This window comes from Nilaparvata lugens, chromosome 2 (genome assembly GCF_014356525.2).
Source record: "Nilaparvata lugens isolate BPH chromosome 2, ASM1435652v1, whole genome shotgun sequence".
In the NCBI taxonomy this organism is placed as follows: Eukaryota; Metazoa; Arthropoda; class Insecta; order Hemiptera; family Delphacidae; genus Nilaparvata; species Nilaparvata lugens.
The window spans coordinates 8,080,241-8,098,701 of record NC_052505.1 but is presented as its reverse complement, the minus strand read 5'-3'; the positions used below and the strand labels follow the sequence as shown (position 1 = coordinate 8,098,701).

Genomic DNA, 18,461 nt, shown 5'->3' with positions numbered 1-18,461 from the left:
GATCCCATTCAATGAATTTAGTTCACGTACAGTCTGAAATTTTCTCATTTTTTAGAAACTAATTTTAGGGTTCCGAGCTGGCATTGTGTAAGCGGTGAATGATTGAAAGCTCATTCACTACAAAATTTAATATCAATTGAATATTTTTGCGGGCTTTGCAGGTATTTCTTTGAACTTGTGCATCTTCTGATTGTTCATGTCTATTATAAAGAGTGTCCCATGAAAGGTGTAACATCCGAAGACCGATTCTACATAAAAATTTGAAACAAAAAAAGTCCAGAAGATTTTTCCCATATCGATCTTGGTTTTCGAGATCTATAGATTTTTCTATATTTTTCAAAAACGTCAATGACTAGAATAATATCAGTCAAAATATTTTTCTAACGATATGGCTGGAGAGAGGAAGAAATTTTCAATAAGTTTAATATGATATGTTTCTTTGTTTGATGTTTTTGAAATTTCTACACGCGCTACATTCGTCGAATTCAAAACAAAATTTCAAACCGTTTGAACGCATATAAAAAGTTCAAAAACGTCAAACAGAGGATCAAATTATATGAATCTTATTGAAAATGTCTTCCTCTTTCCAACCATATCCACGGAATTAATTTATGGTTTGACTGATATCATTGACTCATGATAGTTTGACTCACCATATTTTACTGATAGTTTCCTAGTTATTGAGGTTTTTCAAAAATATCGAAAAATCAATAAATCTCGAAAACTAAGGTGGATATGAGAAAATCTTACTGGACTTTTTGTTGCAAATTTCATGTAGAATGTAGAATGTGAATTTCATGTAATGTATATGAAATAAATGAATACATTCTACAAGAAATTTGCAACAAAAAGTCCAGTAAGATTTTCTCATATCTAGATATATTTTACATAGAAAATGTAAAAATATATATCTTACACAGAAAATCTTACTGGACTATTTTGTTGCAAATTTAATGAAGAATGTATTCATTTATTTCATATACATTACATGAAATTTACATTCTACATGAAATTTGCAACAAAAAGTCCAGTAAGATTGTCTCATATCCACCTTAGTTTTTGAGATTTATTGATTTTTCGATATTTTTGAAAAACCTCAATAACTAGAAAAAACAGGTCATGTCAGAGGCCCTGAAATTGATCAGTTGCGACCTGAAAACTCTGACACCAGACCTGAGCCAGCCAGGTCGCTCAACATTATTATTATTATTACTAGAAAAATGAATACAAAATAAAAACAATGAATCTAACGGATGTTACACTTCTCATGGGACTCCTGTATATTCGTATTATCTCTGAACTAATTGTAAATATTTTTATGTAGGTCTATGTGAATATGTTTTGAATTATTCTGATTTGTGTTGCAGACGTTATGGCGCGAAGAGCTTGTGCCGTCTCTGCTAGTTCTGTACCAGGAGGAGTTGTTTCCTCTGTCGGGCGGGCGCAGTCGGAAGTCGGTGGAGGAGTTTGCCGAGTTGTACGTGAGCTTGGCGCGAGGCGACGCGGCCGAGCGAGCACGAGCCATCGCCAGGGTGCTCATGGAGCCCAAGCGCCGTCAGCTCTATCTGCACGAGAAGACTCGGCCCGAACAGCATCTCGAGCCCATTCTGCTCGCCTCACTGGTCAAGGTCAGTCAGTCATAACATACAACTGGATTATAACAACTGGAAGAAATAATTTCGAGCAATATGTGAGCTCACTCTCCCAATGTATTTGCACCCCCACCCAAAACTTTTTACTGCCACTAACACCTGCTCTATAGTGAGGTCCACGTTATAATGGCAGTGGATAAAGATAGAAGAATAGCGATGCCGATTCTCTGCATTAATTAATTATATTTCTACTCTGTCAAAAACATAATTGGCATCGTTGTGGACCTAGAAATGGATAGTACCACCGTCTTTGTCGATAGACTAGGATAGCAAAACCAAAGTTGATACTGTCATTATAACGTGGACCTCACTATAGTACCTGGGTTTCCCATGGTTGATCTCCGATGAAATTAAATTCCCTCTATATCTGCAGTAAATTGTATTTCAAATATTATGTACTTTCTATCAATTTGATAGCTTGTTTGTATTTTAAAGGAAATACAATTTACAGGTGGAAATTACTGAGATATAGCAATTATTCAAATGCTAATGAATTGATAATTATTATTAGACAAACATCCAAATTTGATTTCGTAAATAACCCCGAAGACTTCTGCTACTGCAAATATTGACAACAGGGTAAACAGCTAGATGGAAATTCGAAATAAGGTATTTTAGTAGTACTCATCGCGAATTTCCATTTAGCTGTTTACCCTGTTGTCAATATTTGCTGTAGCAGAAGTCTCCGAGGTGATTTATAGAATTTAATTTGGATTTTCGTTTAATAATAATTAGAAATACAATTTATTTATATAGAAAATAAAGCTTGAGGTATTTTTATAGAAGAAATATACCATGGAGAAAAGATGTACCATAAATGTATCACAGAGAAAATATAGCATGATAAGGTGTAGTTATGTCAGTATAGTTATCTTGCACTGTAAGAATGTTGTATTTGTGAATGATCTATTGTTAAGCTCAGCCAGTGTTACATCTATTGTATTTTAGGCTGAATAGAAAATAATAATCATGTTCATGATGTTTTCTATAATATGCTAGATAAGGTATTCCATTATATACTTTCTCTATGGTCAAACATTCACTTTTGTCAGGAAATACTGAACGAAATTTGTTATCAATTCATTAATCTCTTAGTGCATCCACTTATCATTTAAAGTGATTGAGAAAGGAAAAAAAGGCGAACCCCAATTATCATTGGGGCTAACATTCCCTCCAAGCATTACAAGAGTAGGGTCTACTGAATAACAGAACAAAATCTTAATTCTGTATATTAGAACCAATCCTTCCCTTCTAGTAACGTTTTTTAGAGAGTTTCTTGTTCCGATTCGACTCAAGTTGTCCTTTACCTACAAATACCAACCTGGAAAACCAATCAGCTTTCTTGTTCCCTCATTGCACTGATGTTATGTTGTATTCCAGAAATGTCTTGCGGCAATGGAGCGAAGCCATAACAAGTAATGCGAATTCCCTATTCTAATTCGACTATGGCTGAGTCAACAACTGTATTGTTATCATTGCTTCCAATTCCAAACCCTGCACCGCGTATATGAAGTTTAGAGACTTCGTAGAATTGGGCTCAAACCAAGCCTTCATATTATTTATAGATATTTATTTTTTTCCCTTTTTGTGTAGTTGAGAAGTTGATATTGTGGTAATTATTCATGTAAACTATTCAGTTTATCAGAGATTGACAATGGTGTAATAACCGAAAACGGTCTTTCTAAGTATCAATAAATCTGTGGTTTTTGACAATTTCTTAGTCTTTTTCATTCAAGATATTTATATATAGCCTACATTGATACATACAATATCATTTCTCAACTATGAATGATTGGGAAAATGTGTCTATTTCTATTATGTGTCTCTTTCTATATGTTGGAGGAAGATGTGGTTTCTGGAAAATCCTTTACTTCAGTGTTTACTTATAGTGTAAACTCTACCGTTTACTTCCGTTAGCGTTAGTAATCACACCGAAACTACACTGTAAATAAATAAAATGAATTGCAGTCTCCCTTCCCGACTTCGGCCCAACAAGTCCTAAACTCTCACAAGGAATTCTCTCACTTTCTTGACAAGGAAAATAAAATGAGTTATCAAATCTGGACTAGTGCATTGGACTTTAATTCTTCTATTTGACAATTATTGTGTAATTAGTTGAGTGTTGTATGTTTTCAGTATGTGTCGGATGTGCTGGAGTCGTACTTGCGAGGCATCGAGCGTCGACGCACGCGCGAGTTCCTGAGCTGGCAGAGCGCCACCTCAACGGCCAAGGAGAACGTATTCAATGTGGCCAGGTGCTGGTGTGTCGAGCTCGAATCCGACAGCAGTGAGGTCAGTGTTCGGAGCCCACCTAAACCCGTAGTTATAAAGTCAGTGCAAATTATAGGATGGCTTAGTTCCACGTTTCTGTTCCCACTGCCTTCTCAAGAAATCAAATCAAAAATCATTCTCAAGAAAACAAAATTATGCAACAATACATATTAAAAATTAGGATGTTTTGTTGAAATACATTTGACATGAAATATCTTATAATTTGTGTATGCTATCCAATTCTATTTGTGATTTCTGTTTGTAAGTTTTTTGTTTGTAAGTTTTCTGTTTGGAAGGATTCCGATGGAATCTGAAATATAGTAGGTTCCTGATGTAAAATTGTTTTGGAACGTGTATCATTTTTAGGAAAACTCACTGAAGGCCCTTAAAAAGGATTAATTTGTCCTTTGGTTAGCAGCTGATCGAGAAAGAGTTGTTAGTTGAAAACGAGACAGAGAGGCCCGGTTTCACAAAAGCCTGTTGAATTCCTCGTGGATTGAATGCCACGAGAACCAATCAGAGAAAGCTTTTCTGAAAAGAAGACTTCTCTGATTGGTTTTCGTGACATTTAATCGCCGTTCAAATTAAGCAGCCTTTTCTGCAACCGGGCCTATCTGTTTCGTTTCCAACTGACAAACTCTTTCTCGATCAGCTGATCAGCTGAAGGACGAATTAATCCTTTTCAAGGACCTTCAGCGAGTTTTCCAAGAATGAGACCCGTTCCAAAAGATTTTTGTATCAGACAGTGTAAGCGAGTGAAAATTATTTCAACAGCTATTGATTACCAAAATTTGACAACTTTATTTGAAAACATTGCATGATTCGAGAAACATCTTAAAGATTAGGTACAGAGAGCAACCGAGTGATAGGGATGCAACGGTAATATGAATTGACCTTACAAAACATTCACAGGAGTTTTTCGATGATTATTGGAATTGGTCAAATGCAGTTTATTATCTCTCATGTTCTATATTAATGTGGGTCTAGTTATAGCTCATTATTTCATTGCAAATTAGTTCTTCTAGCTCTTCATAAACTCAGATTCAATGATTTTATTACAAAATTGAATAAGAATACAAATCTGTTGTCAAATTCTACACTGTTTTATTTAGTACACGACCAAGGTTTCGTGACCACACCGGCCACATTTTCTAGTTGACTGAAAATGTGACCGGTGTGGTCACGAAACCTTGGTCGTGTACTAAATAAAACAGTGTAGAATTTGACAACAGATTTGTGTTTTTATTCAATTATTGAACGGTTCTACAATATTGACAATGACTCAGTCGAATTTTTAGATTTTATTACAGCCAGAAAATACATACAGTACACTAGGCCATGTCAATACAATAACATTTCTAAGAGAATTACAATAACAATACATAAATAAAGATAATACACAACATGCAGTGCAAGAGCAGGCTTCAATGCTATTCGTTTAAAAAAATAAAAATAATAATACAGAAATATCAATAAACAATTTCTAAACTTCAATTCTATCACAGTCTATACAGCCTGTGTAGATGGCATCTTATTCAATTTTTGACAACTTATTATTCATTATCACCAGTGATTATAACAGAAGCAACACTAGCACACATTTATCTCTGCACAAGAATTGAATATTTTTTCTCGTAACACTGTTACAGTATAAACTTCTTTCTGTTAACAAATGGACTTTTGTTTGTGTGTGGAACAATGTGAATGTTTATGTGACCAGGTCAGCCTGGATGACTTGGAGCTGTGGGTGGCGCGATGTGGTGTGATGTCGCTGCTGCACAAAGAGCTGATGACAGCACTCTACAACCTGGAGTCCGACGAGATGGAGAGAGACGAAACTAGTGACGAGCGAATCGCTCTCTTACCAGTAGCGATGAACACGTCCGACACGGCAGTCACGCACTCTGTTCTCGATCTCGCTCACATTCTTCACCTCAACTACCTACTGCACCAGGATTACCAGCGGCAGTGGAGGTATGCTCATTTTTAATGTTTTATTGATTCATTTAATACAACATGTTTTTTACTTTCCTTGCCCCATTACCATAGGAAAGGAGAGTATTGCTTTGGCTAAAATGGCGAAAATGTTGTCAAAAACAGAGGTTTTCGCGATTTTCTCGATAACGGCTCCAACGATTTTGATCAAATTTATGCATAGAATAGTCATTGATAAGCTCTATCAACTGCCACAAGTCCCATATCTGTAAAAATTTCAGGACCTCCACCGCATCCATGCAAATTTTCGATTCTCATTTATCAGGCCTAACAAAAAAATTCAAGTGGAAAAGATTGAGCATAAAAATCTCTACAATTAATGTTCAGTAACATTTTCACCTAAAATTGAAAATAAGCTCGAAATTAGAGAAAAAGTGATTATTCAATTGCAATCTGTTGGCAACTGTTGATTCTATTAAATCATTCACTATGAAGAGATAGCAGACCTCGTGTGTCTCCAGCGTTATTGCCCTGTCACCAGCTGGCTCAGATCTTTGAATAGTAGACTTGAGATGCACGTGAACACTAGCGTCAGGTGATCAATTATTATAGCGGCAATGAAAGTTGTGTGAGTGCGCCACACCAGATTTTTTTTATCAATCTCATGTTGTATTGATTCATCAATACAATGCCAAATCATATTTACAATGTCTCTGAACGAATATTCTAAGGCATTGTTCCCGGGAATGATACATATTATCTAAATATAATTTTCAAACTGTCCAAAAGTCCTTAGTTACTCACACAGTCGCCATTTCGTTTCTTTAATCAAATATTTTTTTCCTAAATAATGACTCAACATACAAAAGTGAAAGGTGAAACTTTGCACAATCATTTATGACAAGTAGACAGATCTGCAAAAAAATTATGACAATTTTCAAATTTATACAGGGTGATTCTTAATTTATTATGGTAAAATAATTTAATACGTGATAGTAGAGGTAAAAATAAGAAAAAAAGTTCTTATAAACATATATCCATAAACGCTTCATTATCGAGCTATACAGGGTGAAAGATTTCGCCCGCAATTCAGTTCCTCTGGTGAAATACACCGATACTGAATTGTTTGGGGACTAGTTTTTGATAAACTTATGCTGGATTAATATGGAAAAATATCTGAAAAATTGAATAAAACTAGTCTGGAAGCTGTAGTGTGAGTAGTTTTTTAGAAAAAAATTGAAATGTGCAAAAAATCTAAGTAGAAAAACACAGACTTCTACGTTTGATGCCCAATAACTTTCCTTAATGAACAGTAAACAAATAATTTGTTGCAATAAAAATTGTAGAGAATTTAATTCTGAAAAGAATTATGCAAGTTGTGTTAACTAAATTTAAATAAAAGTTGAATAAAATGTATTCTTATGTAGTACATTACACCACGAAAATTTGCTGTTTTATGAGGAGAGAACTAATAACTCATAGGTTGTAGCTGATTGCAAATAAAATATTCGGTTTTTTATGAAAAGTTTTTATATCTAAATGACATTAAACTTTTACCAAAAGACTAAAGATGATGTTCAAATTGACCTCTGTTGTTCTTAATGTATATGTTCAGACGTCTTCTCATCGAATGTCGGACCCGTTCAAATATTCCAGGAGTCTGCTTTATCATTTTTATTCCTTTCAAAATCCTTAATCGGAGTTCTTCAATGGTGACAATGACTCAGTCGAATTTTTAGATTTATTACAGCCAGAAAATACATACAGTACACTAGGCCATGTCAATACAATAACATTTCTAACAGAATTACAATAACAATACATAAATAAAGATAATACACAACATGCAGTGCAAGAGCAGGCTTCAATGCTATTCGTTTAAAAAAATAAAAATAATAATACAGAAATATCAATAAACAATTTCTAAACTTCAATTCTATCACAGTCTATACAGCCTGTGTAGATGGCATCTTATTCAATTTTTGACAAGTTATTATTCATTATCAGCAGTGATTATTTCAGAAGCAACACTAGCACACATTTATCTCTGTACGAGAATTGAATATTTTTTCTCGTAACACTGTTACAGTATAAACTTCTTTCTGTTAAAAAATGGACTTTTGTTTGTGTGTGGAACAATGTGAATGTTTATGTGACCAGGTTAGCCTGGATGACTTGGAGCTGTGGGTGGCGCGATGTGGTGTAATGTCGCTGCTGCACAAAGAGCTGATGACTGCACTCTACAACCTGGAGTCCGACGAGATGGAGAGAGACGAAACTAGTGACGAGCGAATCGCTCTCTTACCAGTAGCGATGAACACGTCCGACACGGCAGTCACGCACTCTGTTCTCGATCTCGCTCACATTCTTCACCTCAACTACCTACTGCACCAAGATTACCAGCGGCAGTGGAGGTATGCTCATTTTTAACGTTTTCAGATACTGTTGATGGTGAGATATTGGATACCTATCCATAATGAAAACACTGGGTTGTTGTCAAAGTATCACTTATTTATTTAAAAAAAATCACAAACATGTTTCAACACCAATGGTGTCATCTTCAGTCTGAAGATGAAGATGACACCATTAGTGTTGGAACATGTTTGTATTTTTTTTAAATAAATGATATTTTGACAACAACCCAGTGTTTTCAGTTAACATTTATTGATTCATTTAATACATGTTTTTTTTATTAATTGCATGTTTTATTGATTCATCAATACAATGCCAAATCATATCTACAGTGTCTCCGAACCAATATTCTAGGGCATTGTTCCCAGGAATGAAACATATCTAAATATAATTTTCGAACTGTCCGAAAGTCCTTTACTAACACAGTCGTCATTTCTTTTTTTAACCAAATAATTTCTCCTTAATAATGACTCAACATAAGAAAGTGAAACTTTCCACAATCATTTATGACAACTAGACAGATCTACAAAAAAATTATGACAATTCTCAAATTCATATAACAAAATGGCGGCCGTTTGAAATGTCGTCATCGTCGTCTTCCTATAAGGATTAGGCTATTTATTAAATAACCAATAAACCGTTGATTTTACAAAAAATACAAGAGTAACTTTTTTCAGTAGGCCTATATTTAATTACAAATTGATTGACACCGCATTTTCCAAGATTGAGCGTATATTGAGTGAGATATCGATAAATATGAATGTTGATTATGAGTTTGATAATTGCTTTCCGGTGGTTCGGAACCCGACTAATGCTGTAATGCCTTCTCACCTCTTACGCACATGCAAATGAAGATAGATCGTTTTGCTAGTAAATAATTTTCCATTTAATTTTTTTCATTCCATGTAATACAAATTCACCAACATCATGATTGATAGTCTTCTGTTTTCATGGGATATCATTCTCTTTGGATGTCATTCACTATATTATGATTGCTCACCTTCAAATATTCTTTATACATTTTCATTGATTAGAGTTGTTCCCATATTGCAGGCCATTGTTCTCAACCGGAAGTCATGGAGAGAGTTTTTCAATGCTGGTCGGAAAGATAGCCGAACGGGGGCCGACCATTATAGTTGTCGAAGACGAGGCAGGCCATGTCTTTGGAGGAGTCACCTCGCACAGTTGGCTTGTCAGTCCCAAATTTCAAGGTCAGTGATATTCATTTGGATATTTTGTTGTAACAATTTAAATGATAACAGTTTTGGCCCATTAAAAAAGTTACAATTGTACAATATCATATAATAAATAAATATGTGCTTAATTATGCAAAAAATGAATAGATTTTGAAATTATTTTAGCATTGTATTAAAATAGAAGAGGTGAAGTGTGTGACCACCTTGATCACTTTTGATTGATAAATCTCATTTCAAATGAGCAAATGGCCTCCCTATGCACAATAGACAGCTATATGATTTGTTTATTTCTGGGTGCACTTCTCCAGCATCAACAACATAATTTCTTCTCTTTTTCATGTGCATAACACGCTCCAAACATGTGCTAACAATCGAAGGATTGTAACTTGTTCCTAAGTAGTATAGCCTACTTGGAATAATCCATATCTATCCTATCGTGTTGCTGCTTATGAGTCAAATAAGAACTGTCTCATCAAATCTTCCTAACAAATGTAATAAAACTTTGAATGTTGCAAAACTTCTGAATTAGATGTAGTTTGTTTTATAATAATAATAAAAATATATTTCAGTGAAATAGAGCAATTGTTTTCAAATTTCTTAGTCACTTAATTTACAATTACTTTAAATCTATTCAGTTCAGTCTAAACTTCTGGTACTTGATCTAAATTTTTGAATTTTATACTCTGTATTAGTATAGCAAATAATCTTTTTCAGGTGATTCCACTTGCTTTCTTTTCACACTTCGACCTCTAGTTAGCGTATTCCATGCAACCGGGTTCAACGACCATTTCATGTATCTCAACCAGAATCAGCAAACCATGCCCAACGGACTGGTATGTGTCAGCTCAATCTTTTCTATTGTTTTGAAACACATAATAAACTGTTACTATCATCAGACCGATAATTAATCCGATTAGGAAATTATGAAATATTGAGTTACTCATTGAAAATCACATTTATCCTACCTATTTAAAGCTCAATTCAGACAGCATTGGATCAGTTATCAGACCGATAATTAATCCGATTAGGAAATTATGAAATATTGAGTTACTCATTGAAAATCACATTTATCCTACCTATTTAAAGCTCAATTCAGACAGCATTGGATCAGTTATCAGACCGATAATTAATCCGATTAGGAAATTATGAAATATTGAGTTACTCATTGAAAATCACATTTATCCTACCTATTTAAAGCTCAATTCAGACAGCATTAATCTCCAGCACAATCATTGAAGTATAATTACTCAATCAACTTTCTATGATAGCATCTATTTCTATTTTACAGTTTGTAAAACGTAATCGTTTTTACAGCTTCAATTACAGTTTAAATTTTAATATTTCCATCTTATTATAAGTTTGGTTCTCATCAATAAAAACTGAGAGCATATAGAAACCTTTTTATCTCCGGTGTTACTATGCCAAAACAGTTTTACTCTTCTAATTACCGCACTGTTCAGCTACTTTACTTTCCAATCGATGCTTATGGAAATTAAAAAAAAATGAAATATCATCATACTCTATGTCTCCCTTTCCAGGAATAATTTTATTCACAATGTATGCTATTTATTAGCAGCATAAGTATAACTGTAATTATATTCATGAAACCTAACTTTCAGCTCAAACCAAACGGAAACCCTTGAATACTCAATTTTAGTTCAAGAGAATACTCAAGTAGTTCAAAACAAGATAATATTCTTATTAACCTTCCGGCAGTCGCACTGTTGTATAAAGTACAACAGTGTCAGTTTCTTTGCTGCACAAAACTATTGAATGGGTAAACTATTTATTGTCAGTGAATGAGTCACCTATGTATTCCAAAATTTTCCCCCCATCACTCCACTGAGTTGCAGTATCAACCGAGCAATGGTTCAGTCTTTAGGTGCCATTTAGTCGCGACAGTGCATGAGTCGCACTGTGCGTAAGATAGGGAAAGACTGTATACAGGTACTGTAAACGAACCAATAACACAGAATTGATGGCTTTGCTTGATGCACCTTATTGGGCTATGAAATTGGAATCATCCAAATGTTCATAGGCGTGAAATAATCCAAGAAGATGGAAAAGTAATCATACAATTAATTAATATGTTTAGACAGTAAACAGAGTACATAACACTTGGAAAACTGGATGTTGTAAAAAGTACAATACGCGACTGCTCGTGTGATTGAGTAGGGCGCGACTACCGGAAGGCTAATAGTTGTTAATTACATGGTTGTCAATGTAATTATATTTATTACATTTACATTACAATTACACTGTTGTCAAGAAAGCTGAGCCACTCCACTTACCATATTGATGCGTGTATATGGAAACGCAAGCACAAGTTTGTTATATCTTGATACTTCATGCCTTACTTTTCAGAAAGAATTATATTCTGAAGGAATGTTATTTTTTGGTAAAATCAAAACTAATATAATTCGTTTAACCTAACTTTCAACTCAAACTAAACGAACTCCCTAGAATACGCAATTTTTCAAAGTAGTTCAACAATTTTTCAAGATGATAATGAGTAGGTTTGTGATTTTGTATTCAAATTTTTCAAGTAAGTGTAATATTTCTAAAGGTTTTTATTTACTGTGATACATTCTGTGATTTATTTGAAGTATTTATGTCAACCTTCAAAATTCAAAATCTTTAAATATTATTCCTGGACAAAAATCAAGTGAAGAAGCAGTGTGTGATATCATAACCTCAAACTTTGGACAACATTAACTTTTATCAAAATAGTACAGGCTCAGCCTATTTTTTCCTCCAATGTCATAATTATATTATGATTGTAGTATTTTGCACAGTAAAAAATAAATAAATAAGTTCAAGCCAAGATAATATCATTATTTAGAATGTATTTGACTGTTGAACAATAAATTAATCAAAGTATCTATTTATTATATTTATTTTTTTAATAATGCAATATATTTCATTCATTTTATTATGTGTTAATAAAACGAGATAATTTCAACATGAAGGCTAGCTCACACAGCTAAGGACGGACGTATGCAGACTGCCGAAGAAATAATCCCTCCCCAGACTATCTTATGTTGCAACGCACACAGATGTCTGCCGGTCCTTATATGTCGCTTCATGGTGCTTTGAATCGCTTCATAGGCTATTCTCTTAATCAGCATAATGTTAATCATGTTTATCAACAGTACCGCAAGGGGCACTAGGTTTCATTACACACAGTTTCAAGACCTAAAGAGATGTCCTTTTGAAGACCTTGCACGATTTATCCACAAATGTCAGCAAATCTGAAATTTGTTCTTTGGTTGAACGTTATTATGGTCTGCCAACGTCTGCGATTATGTGCGTTGACCAAAAACATTGGTATGCAAACGTGTGTCTCTGTGTGCACTGGCCTTCAGCCTTGAACTATTTAGCCGATGAGCTCTTTCGTGGTGAAGAGCATACTACAATCATTCAATGAATCAATTGTACTTTGCTTGCAGGGAATGGGAGGCCAGCATAACTACTGGGGATTCTGGTTGGATGCGGAATTTGGCAAGGGAAAGTGCAGCGAGTCATGCACCACATTCTCCAATTACAAAACAATGTCAGCTAATCGCGAGTTCACCATTAAGCATCTGGAAGTGTGGGGAGTGGGCCCAGCACCTCTATCGGCCGAAGATAAGGTGGGATATCTCATATTTCTCAAGCTCTATTTCCAGTATATTCAGATAATAGTTGTGCAATCTACAATGCCCAGCTGTTCAATTTCTTTGGCGCTATTCCAAAATTATCATCTCTGCAAGAAAAAATTAGTTTTGTAAACTTATTTTTACCTAAGTTGTTTCTCAATGGGATTCTATTCTGCTCTGCAAATACAATAATCATCTTCATCTCGTGTGTTCTACCCTACTATGATTCGAAAAAGGAGGTCTAATCTCGTGTGATCTACCCTACTTATGATTTGAAAAAGGAGGTCTACATCGTTGCATTTCGCCCAAAACAAGGAAATAGGAATTTCTCCTAGATCAATGAAGTTAGTAGGTTAATCCGTACTAGGCAGCTTATTTAAGTCAAACTGAAACCCCGACTGAAATCGTATTTATGGTATATAATTGCATATTATTAATGGGCCATATGAATAAAGTTGAGCATTTGCTTATACTTCTAAAATATGGAGCATTTGCTTCATTTTCTATGAATAAACGTGAGCAAAACCTTTTGCTCATGCTCATCAAAAAAATAGTTTGAGCATTTGCTCAAAAGTAAAAGCTTTTGCTCAAAATTGTATGAATGAACTAGAGCATTTGCTCAACTTTTGAAGCAAATGCTTCAAAATAGGTGAGTCTAGTCTAGAGCAGCTTATCACCTTTTGCTCATAGTAAAATGGCTCAACTAATTCGTATGAGGAAGAGGAAACTATACCAGATACGATCACAACCAATAGTTGAGAACTATAAAACTCATTTTAGATTCAACCATGATATATATATATATATATATATATATATATATATATTTATATATATATATATATCACCATTACCCCTACAAAAGGATAAATACAAAAGATAGCTACCTGTTATAAAGATATCCATCACAAAATAGGAAATAGGCATTTAAGAAGATGAGAGTGTAGACGATTATAAGAAGGCTATTGATATTATAAGAATATGCTGAAGATTATTATAGAGATGACATTTTTTCACGCTATTATTTCAAAAATCTAAACTCAACTAACCTAAAACTCTATTCATAAATAGAAAACAGAGCAGACGACGCAAACACAAGCGTTACACCCTACTTGCACATTTAGCGCTTCCGTGAGCTATAAAAACAAAGTAAGGCTACAAAAGCGAATCAGCTGATGAAAAATCTTTAAAATACGTGAGCATTTGCTCCAGAGTTCAGGAGCATAAGGTAAGAGTATAAGGTAGAGCTTATTCATATAAAAATGAGCAAATGCTTTTGCTTCTACCTTTTGCTCATGAGCAAAACCTTATGCTCCATGCTCTTGCTCATGAGCATTTCCTCTGGTTTTATTCATATGGGCCATTATCTATACCACAATGGAAAATCCCTGTTCATACTTTTTTTTATTGCGGATGATGCCTAAAAGAGCTTTTTACGTGCGCGTGGGTAATGGAAAGTGCAATGATGATTTGTGAGATGATCAAACGTACATGCCTACCGGCGGGATTCGAACCCACAACCAGGTAGCGCTAGCAGGCTGAAAAGTGCAACATCTTAGCTGTCTTCGCTATCCTAGCCGATAGTTTTGAATTATCACAGTGCCGTGTTGGATAAATACTATCAACTGGGCGCAATGCATTCGTTTTAGCTCGGAATTTCTTCCTCTCCAAAAAACATCTTTACCATCTTTACGTGAAGCTAGAAGGGCCTCTACGAGGTGCGCCTGGATACCCAAATGCAGGATGGAGACCTACATTTGGGGAACTGAATCGAATGCATGCCATGGCTGACTGGTGATGATAAAAATTACTGCCTTGGCGGTGTGTTGGTATTGGTGATTAGATTGGCAATGATAGCAAATGAAAATTGAGAGTGTCATTTCCACTGCAGAGTACAAAGAAGAAGGCGAACAATAAGGCTAATATAGGGAAATCCCCTAATAAATCCTTCTATCTGGTGCTGTTTGTTCTACGAACTCACAGCAAAAAGATGCTGACAAGGCCTAATAATAACAGTCCTTCTAAGGGCTACAAGCTGAAAATTCTCCAGCTAACAGTAATATGTTTTGGCGTCGGACCATACGATTGGATGAGTACTATCAACTGACTTACCGTTTCCAATTTGTTCAGTCTCCTATGTTTTAGTTTCATGTGTGTAATTGATGAATTATGACTCATCGTTAATCATGAAATAAAATTTTCAATAACCATGTTGTTTTTGAAAAATAAGCCTTATCCTTTTGGTCGCAATTTCTTGATTTTTAAAATTTTATAACTCTTCTTATGCATAAAGGAAGCATTATCCTTTGAACGCAATTTCCTGATTTTTAACATTTCATTTTACACGTTCTTTGTTCATCTAGGGAGAGAGACCAGGTATTTTGGTGAAGGATCCGACAGCGCGATGTATTCTAGAGATGGCTGGGAAGACTCAGCACAGTGCTGGCATGAAAGAATTGGATCCCAAGTAAAATCTAGTTCAAAATTGTACTGGACAGTACGGACAACAAGAGATTCTATTTTTGCTGACGTTCAGCATGAAATGAGTGGTGAACAGAATGTTTCATAAAGGTAAGACAATAAAAAATTCTCATGGATCATTTTACTTTATAAATAAGTAGAGACATATAATAAGCATGGATGAGTAGAAATTTTATTGCCATGCTGATGGATGAAGCCGGAATTTTGTACCGTTGGAAGCGCTGTATGTTAGGATTCTGTGGCAAAGTGTACAGAAAAAAGTCAGGACCCGATCCAATGATGCATTACAACAGTAGCCACAATAAAGCTTATTGTAAGATGTTTCTTCACTTTTTGTTCAATTCTTTTCAATTCTTTTTATTTGCCATCAATACAATTTACAATAAATTATTCAAGAAATTCATGGAAATAAAAATAAAACATAGCTTACAATCAAAACAAAAAATTATAAATTAAATATATTTAAATCAAAATCTATTCATTAAGGCAACAACCCAGCAAGGAAAATCCTGTCCACTAGAGTATTGTTTGGACAGTGATTACTTTTTCAATTTAAAAAACTGGCTATTCTCAAAATGAGAAAAGTTCTATTTTTAATATAATAATTGATAAATGTAGAATAAAGGATTCCATAAATAACGATTTTGAAAAAAATCATAAATACAATCTATAATGAATTGATAATAGAAATGGTTGAGAGGATATATTTTGTAAACTAAGAAAGTATTGTAAAGTCTAACTAATGCAAGTCTTTTTTCCAGGTGGAGTTGTGCTCAATTTTTCGCATTTGCTGTTATTTCTATAAGTTCCAGTTAATAAGTTATTCAATTGTTCTTGAAAATTATTGTGAATTTGAAAAATTCGACAATATTATGAATGAAAAATACTACTTGTACATAGAAACAAATATTAGGTTTTTATTCTATTTTAGTTTTCACTAGCTATTGTTTCTCTTTTGAGGAAATCATTTCTTTTAACTCTTGTTACAGTTTTCCACTGTAAGCTTAGCTACTTGAGTGATTCAAGTAAATGAGAGCAGCCTCATCTTCATTATTAGAGGCTCATTGAGTCGATGAGCCCCAAAGCGAAAATTATTTCATAAACAGTTCAACCGTTTAGAGCGGTTAATATGGTCGCAATAGATCATGAAGTGAATTAAATATAAGTAGTTATTAACCATAAATACAGCTATCATAATCAGAGATTGCAACAATTAGAAATATCGCTCGAAACTTTATAATGGACATTTCCGTTTTTTGGAGTTCTGTTATAATAAGAGTTGATAATACATCTGTTATGATTATGTTATTATCTTCATGTTTATTAAATACAGCAATGCATAAATTACCTGATAACTTATGTTGAATTGAATTATCAATTTCATAGAATGGTGATAACCTCACACTTTTTCCCTCCACATTGCTATGGCTTTATAATTAGAATTACTTACTCACACTACTAATCAATCAGTTGCAATTTTTTTCATTTTTCAACATTGTAAGGACAGCTATTGATTTTAGGATAAATATTTTTATTGCTCTCTTAATTGTATTTTATTAAGTTTGAGGGGTGATAGAATATAATTCCTTAGTATCAGCTCATGCTGCTAAATACATGTTGGTTGATATTATTTTAAATTTTTCCCTCTATACAGAGAGGACTCTTTGATATGGTATAATTATGTGTTGATAAATTTGATAAATATTTTTAGAGAGCAATCAAGTCAAAAATCTTGTGATTTCGGAAGCTCAAATTTCAAATAATAATAATAATGATAGTTCCTAAGTTAATAACAAATTATTAATATAAGCTAGACGGATAGATTTACTGTACATATTTTCTCAATATATTATTATCTGTTCGATAATTTAGGTTTTACAGTTTTAGAACTCACGTGTGATTGACTTATTTCGAATACAAAAATGTACCGCATTTCATCATTTGCTTTCAAGGAATGAAACTAGAAAAGTTTCTGACTTAATTTGGCTGATTTATGCATGGCAGATGTAATGGAAATATTGAGAATCCAATTCATTTTAATCTGATTAATTCTCATATCAGTTTTAGATTTATGAATCATCATCGTACAGAATTTCCATTTAGAACTGTTCAAATATTAAATGTTGATGTTTTTGTTTAAAAATGGCTGAGAAAATAATTCTATTGTAAATTGGAAAAATTTCTGGATATAAATTATGTTGACCTCTGTACATTTTGTTCGATATTCGAACACATTTCATTTTGACTGTGATTTACTGTTTTTGTATAAAATAAAAGAATTTAAAACATTTAGATCTTCTCTCTTATATTTTCAATCTGCTTTATTCAAGTTTTATATTCACATTATGTCCAATGCAATGCAAATACAAAACAACTTCACAGCGTGATTTTTAATTGCATGTGTGGCACTTTCAAATAACTTTAAGACTCAACTCACACTTACGCGACTCAAGTCGAGAAGAGTCTGCGACTCTAGTCTCTTCTCGACGCAGCATGTGTTTTCAAATGGCGAGGTCGCGGAGACTAGAATCGACTAGTCTGAGTGTCACCAATTGAAAACACATGCTGCTTCGAGAAGAGACTAGAGTCGCAGTCTCTTCTCGACTTGAGTCGTATAAGTGTGAGTTGAGCCTTATTCTACTGCTAAGGAGTAAAATGTTGGCATAGCTACCATGCATTGGCATTTGAGAAAGAAAATAAGTTACTGTACTTTCAAATATACTGTATAACCAAGAAAGTCTCTTCAACAATAAATTTCACACCAATTCAAACTACCTTATTAATAATAAACTGAAAGTTCTGAAACTGAAACATTTTCCAACCTCATGCAGCGTACAGATCTGATCACAGATGACAATGGCTTTGAATGTGATCTG

General features: G+C 34.0%; 1 protein-coding gene across 2 annotated transcripts in view; it reads left to right on the top strand.

Moving 5' to 3' along the window:
- Positions 1-17,873, top strand: part of LOC111048958 (MTOR-associated protein MEAK7) — a 30,024-nt gene extending 12,151 nt beyond the window's left edge. The window contains exons 2-9 of one of the 2 annotated variants that reach the window (XM_039420464.1): positions 1,368-1,628; positions 3,789-3,944; positions 8,019-8,272; positions 9,324-9,481; positions 10,181-10,299; positions 12,916-13,098; positions 15,468-15,675; positions 16,347-17,873. In XM_039420464.1, coding sequence (XP_039276398.1) covers positions 1,368-1,628; positions 3,789-3,944; positions 8,019-8,272; positions 9,324-9,481; positions 10,181-10,299; positions 12,916-13,098; positions 15,468-15,575 — 1,239 coding nt within the window. In that variant the 3' untranslated portion in view covers positions 15,576-15,675; positions 16,347-17,873. Of the gene's footprint in view, positions 1-1,367; positions 1,629-3,788; positions 3,945-5,643; positions 5,898-8,018; positions 8,273-9,323; positions 9,482-10,180; positions 10,300-12,915; positions 13,099-15,467; positions 15,676-16,346 lie in introns of both variants that reach the window. The other variant, XM_022334942.2, reaches the window with a different exon arrangement.
- The last annotated feature ends 588 nt before the right edge of the window (positions 17,874-18,461 follow it).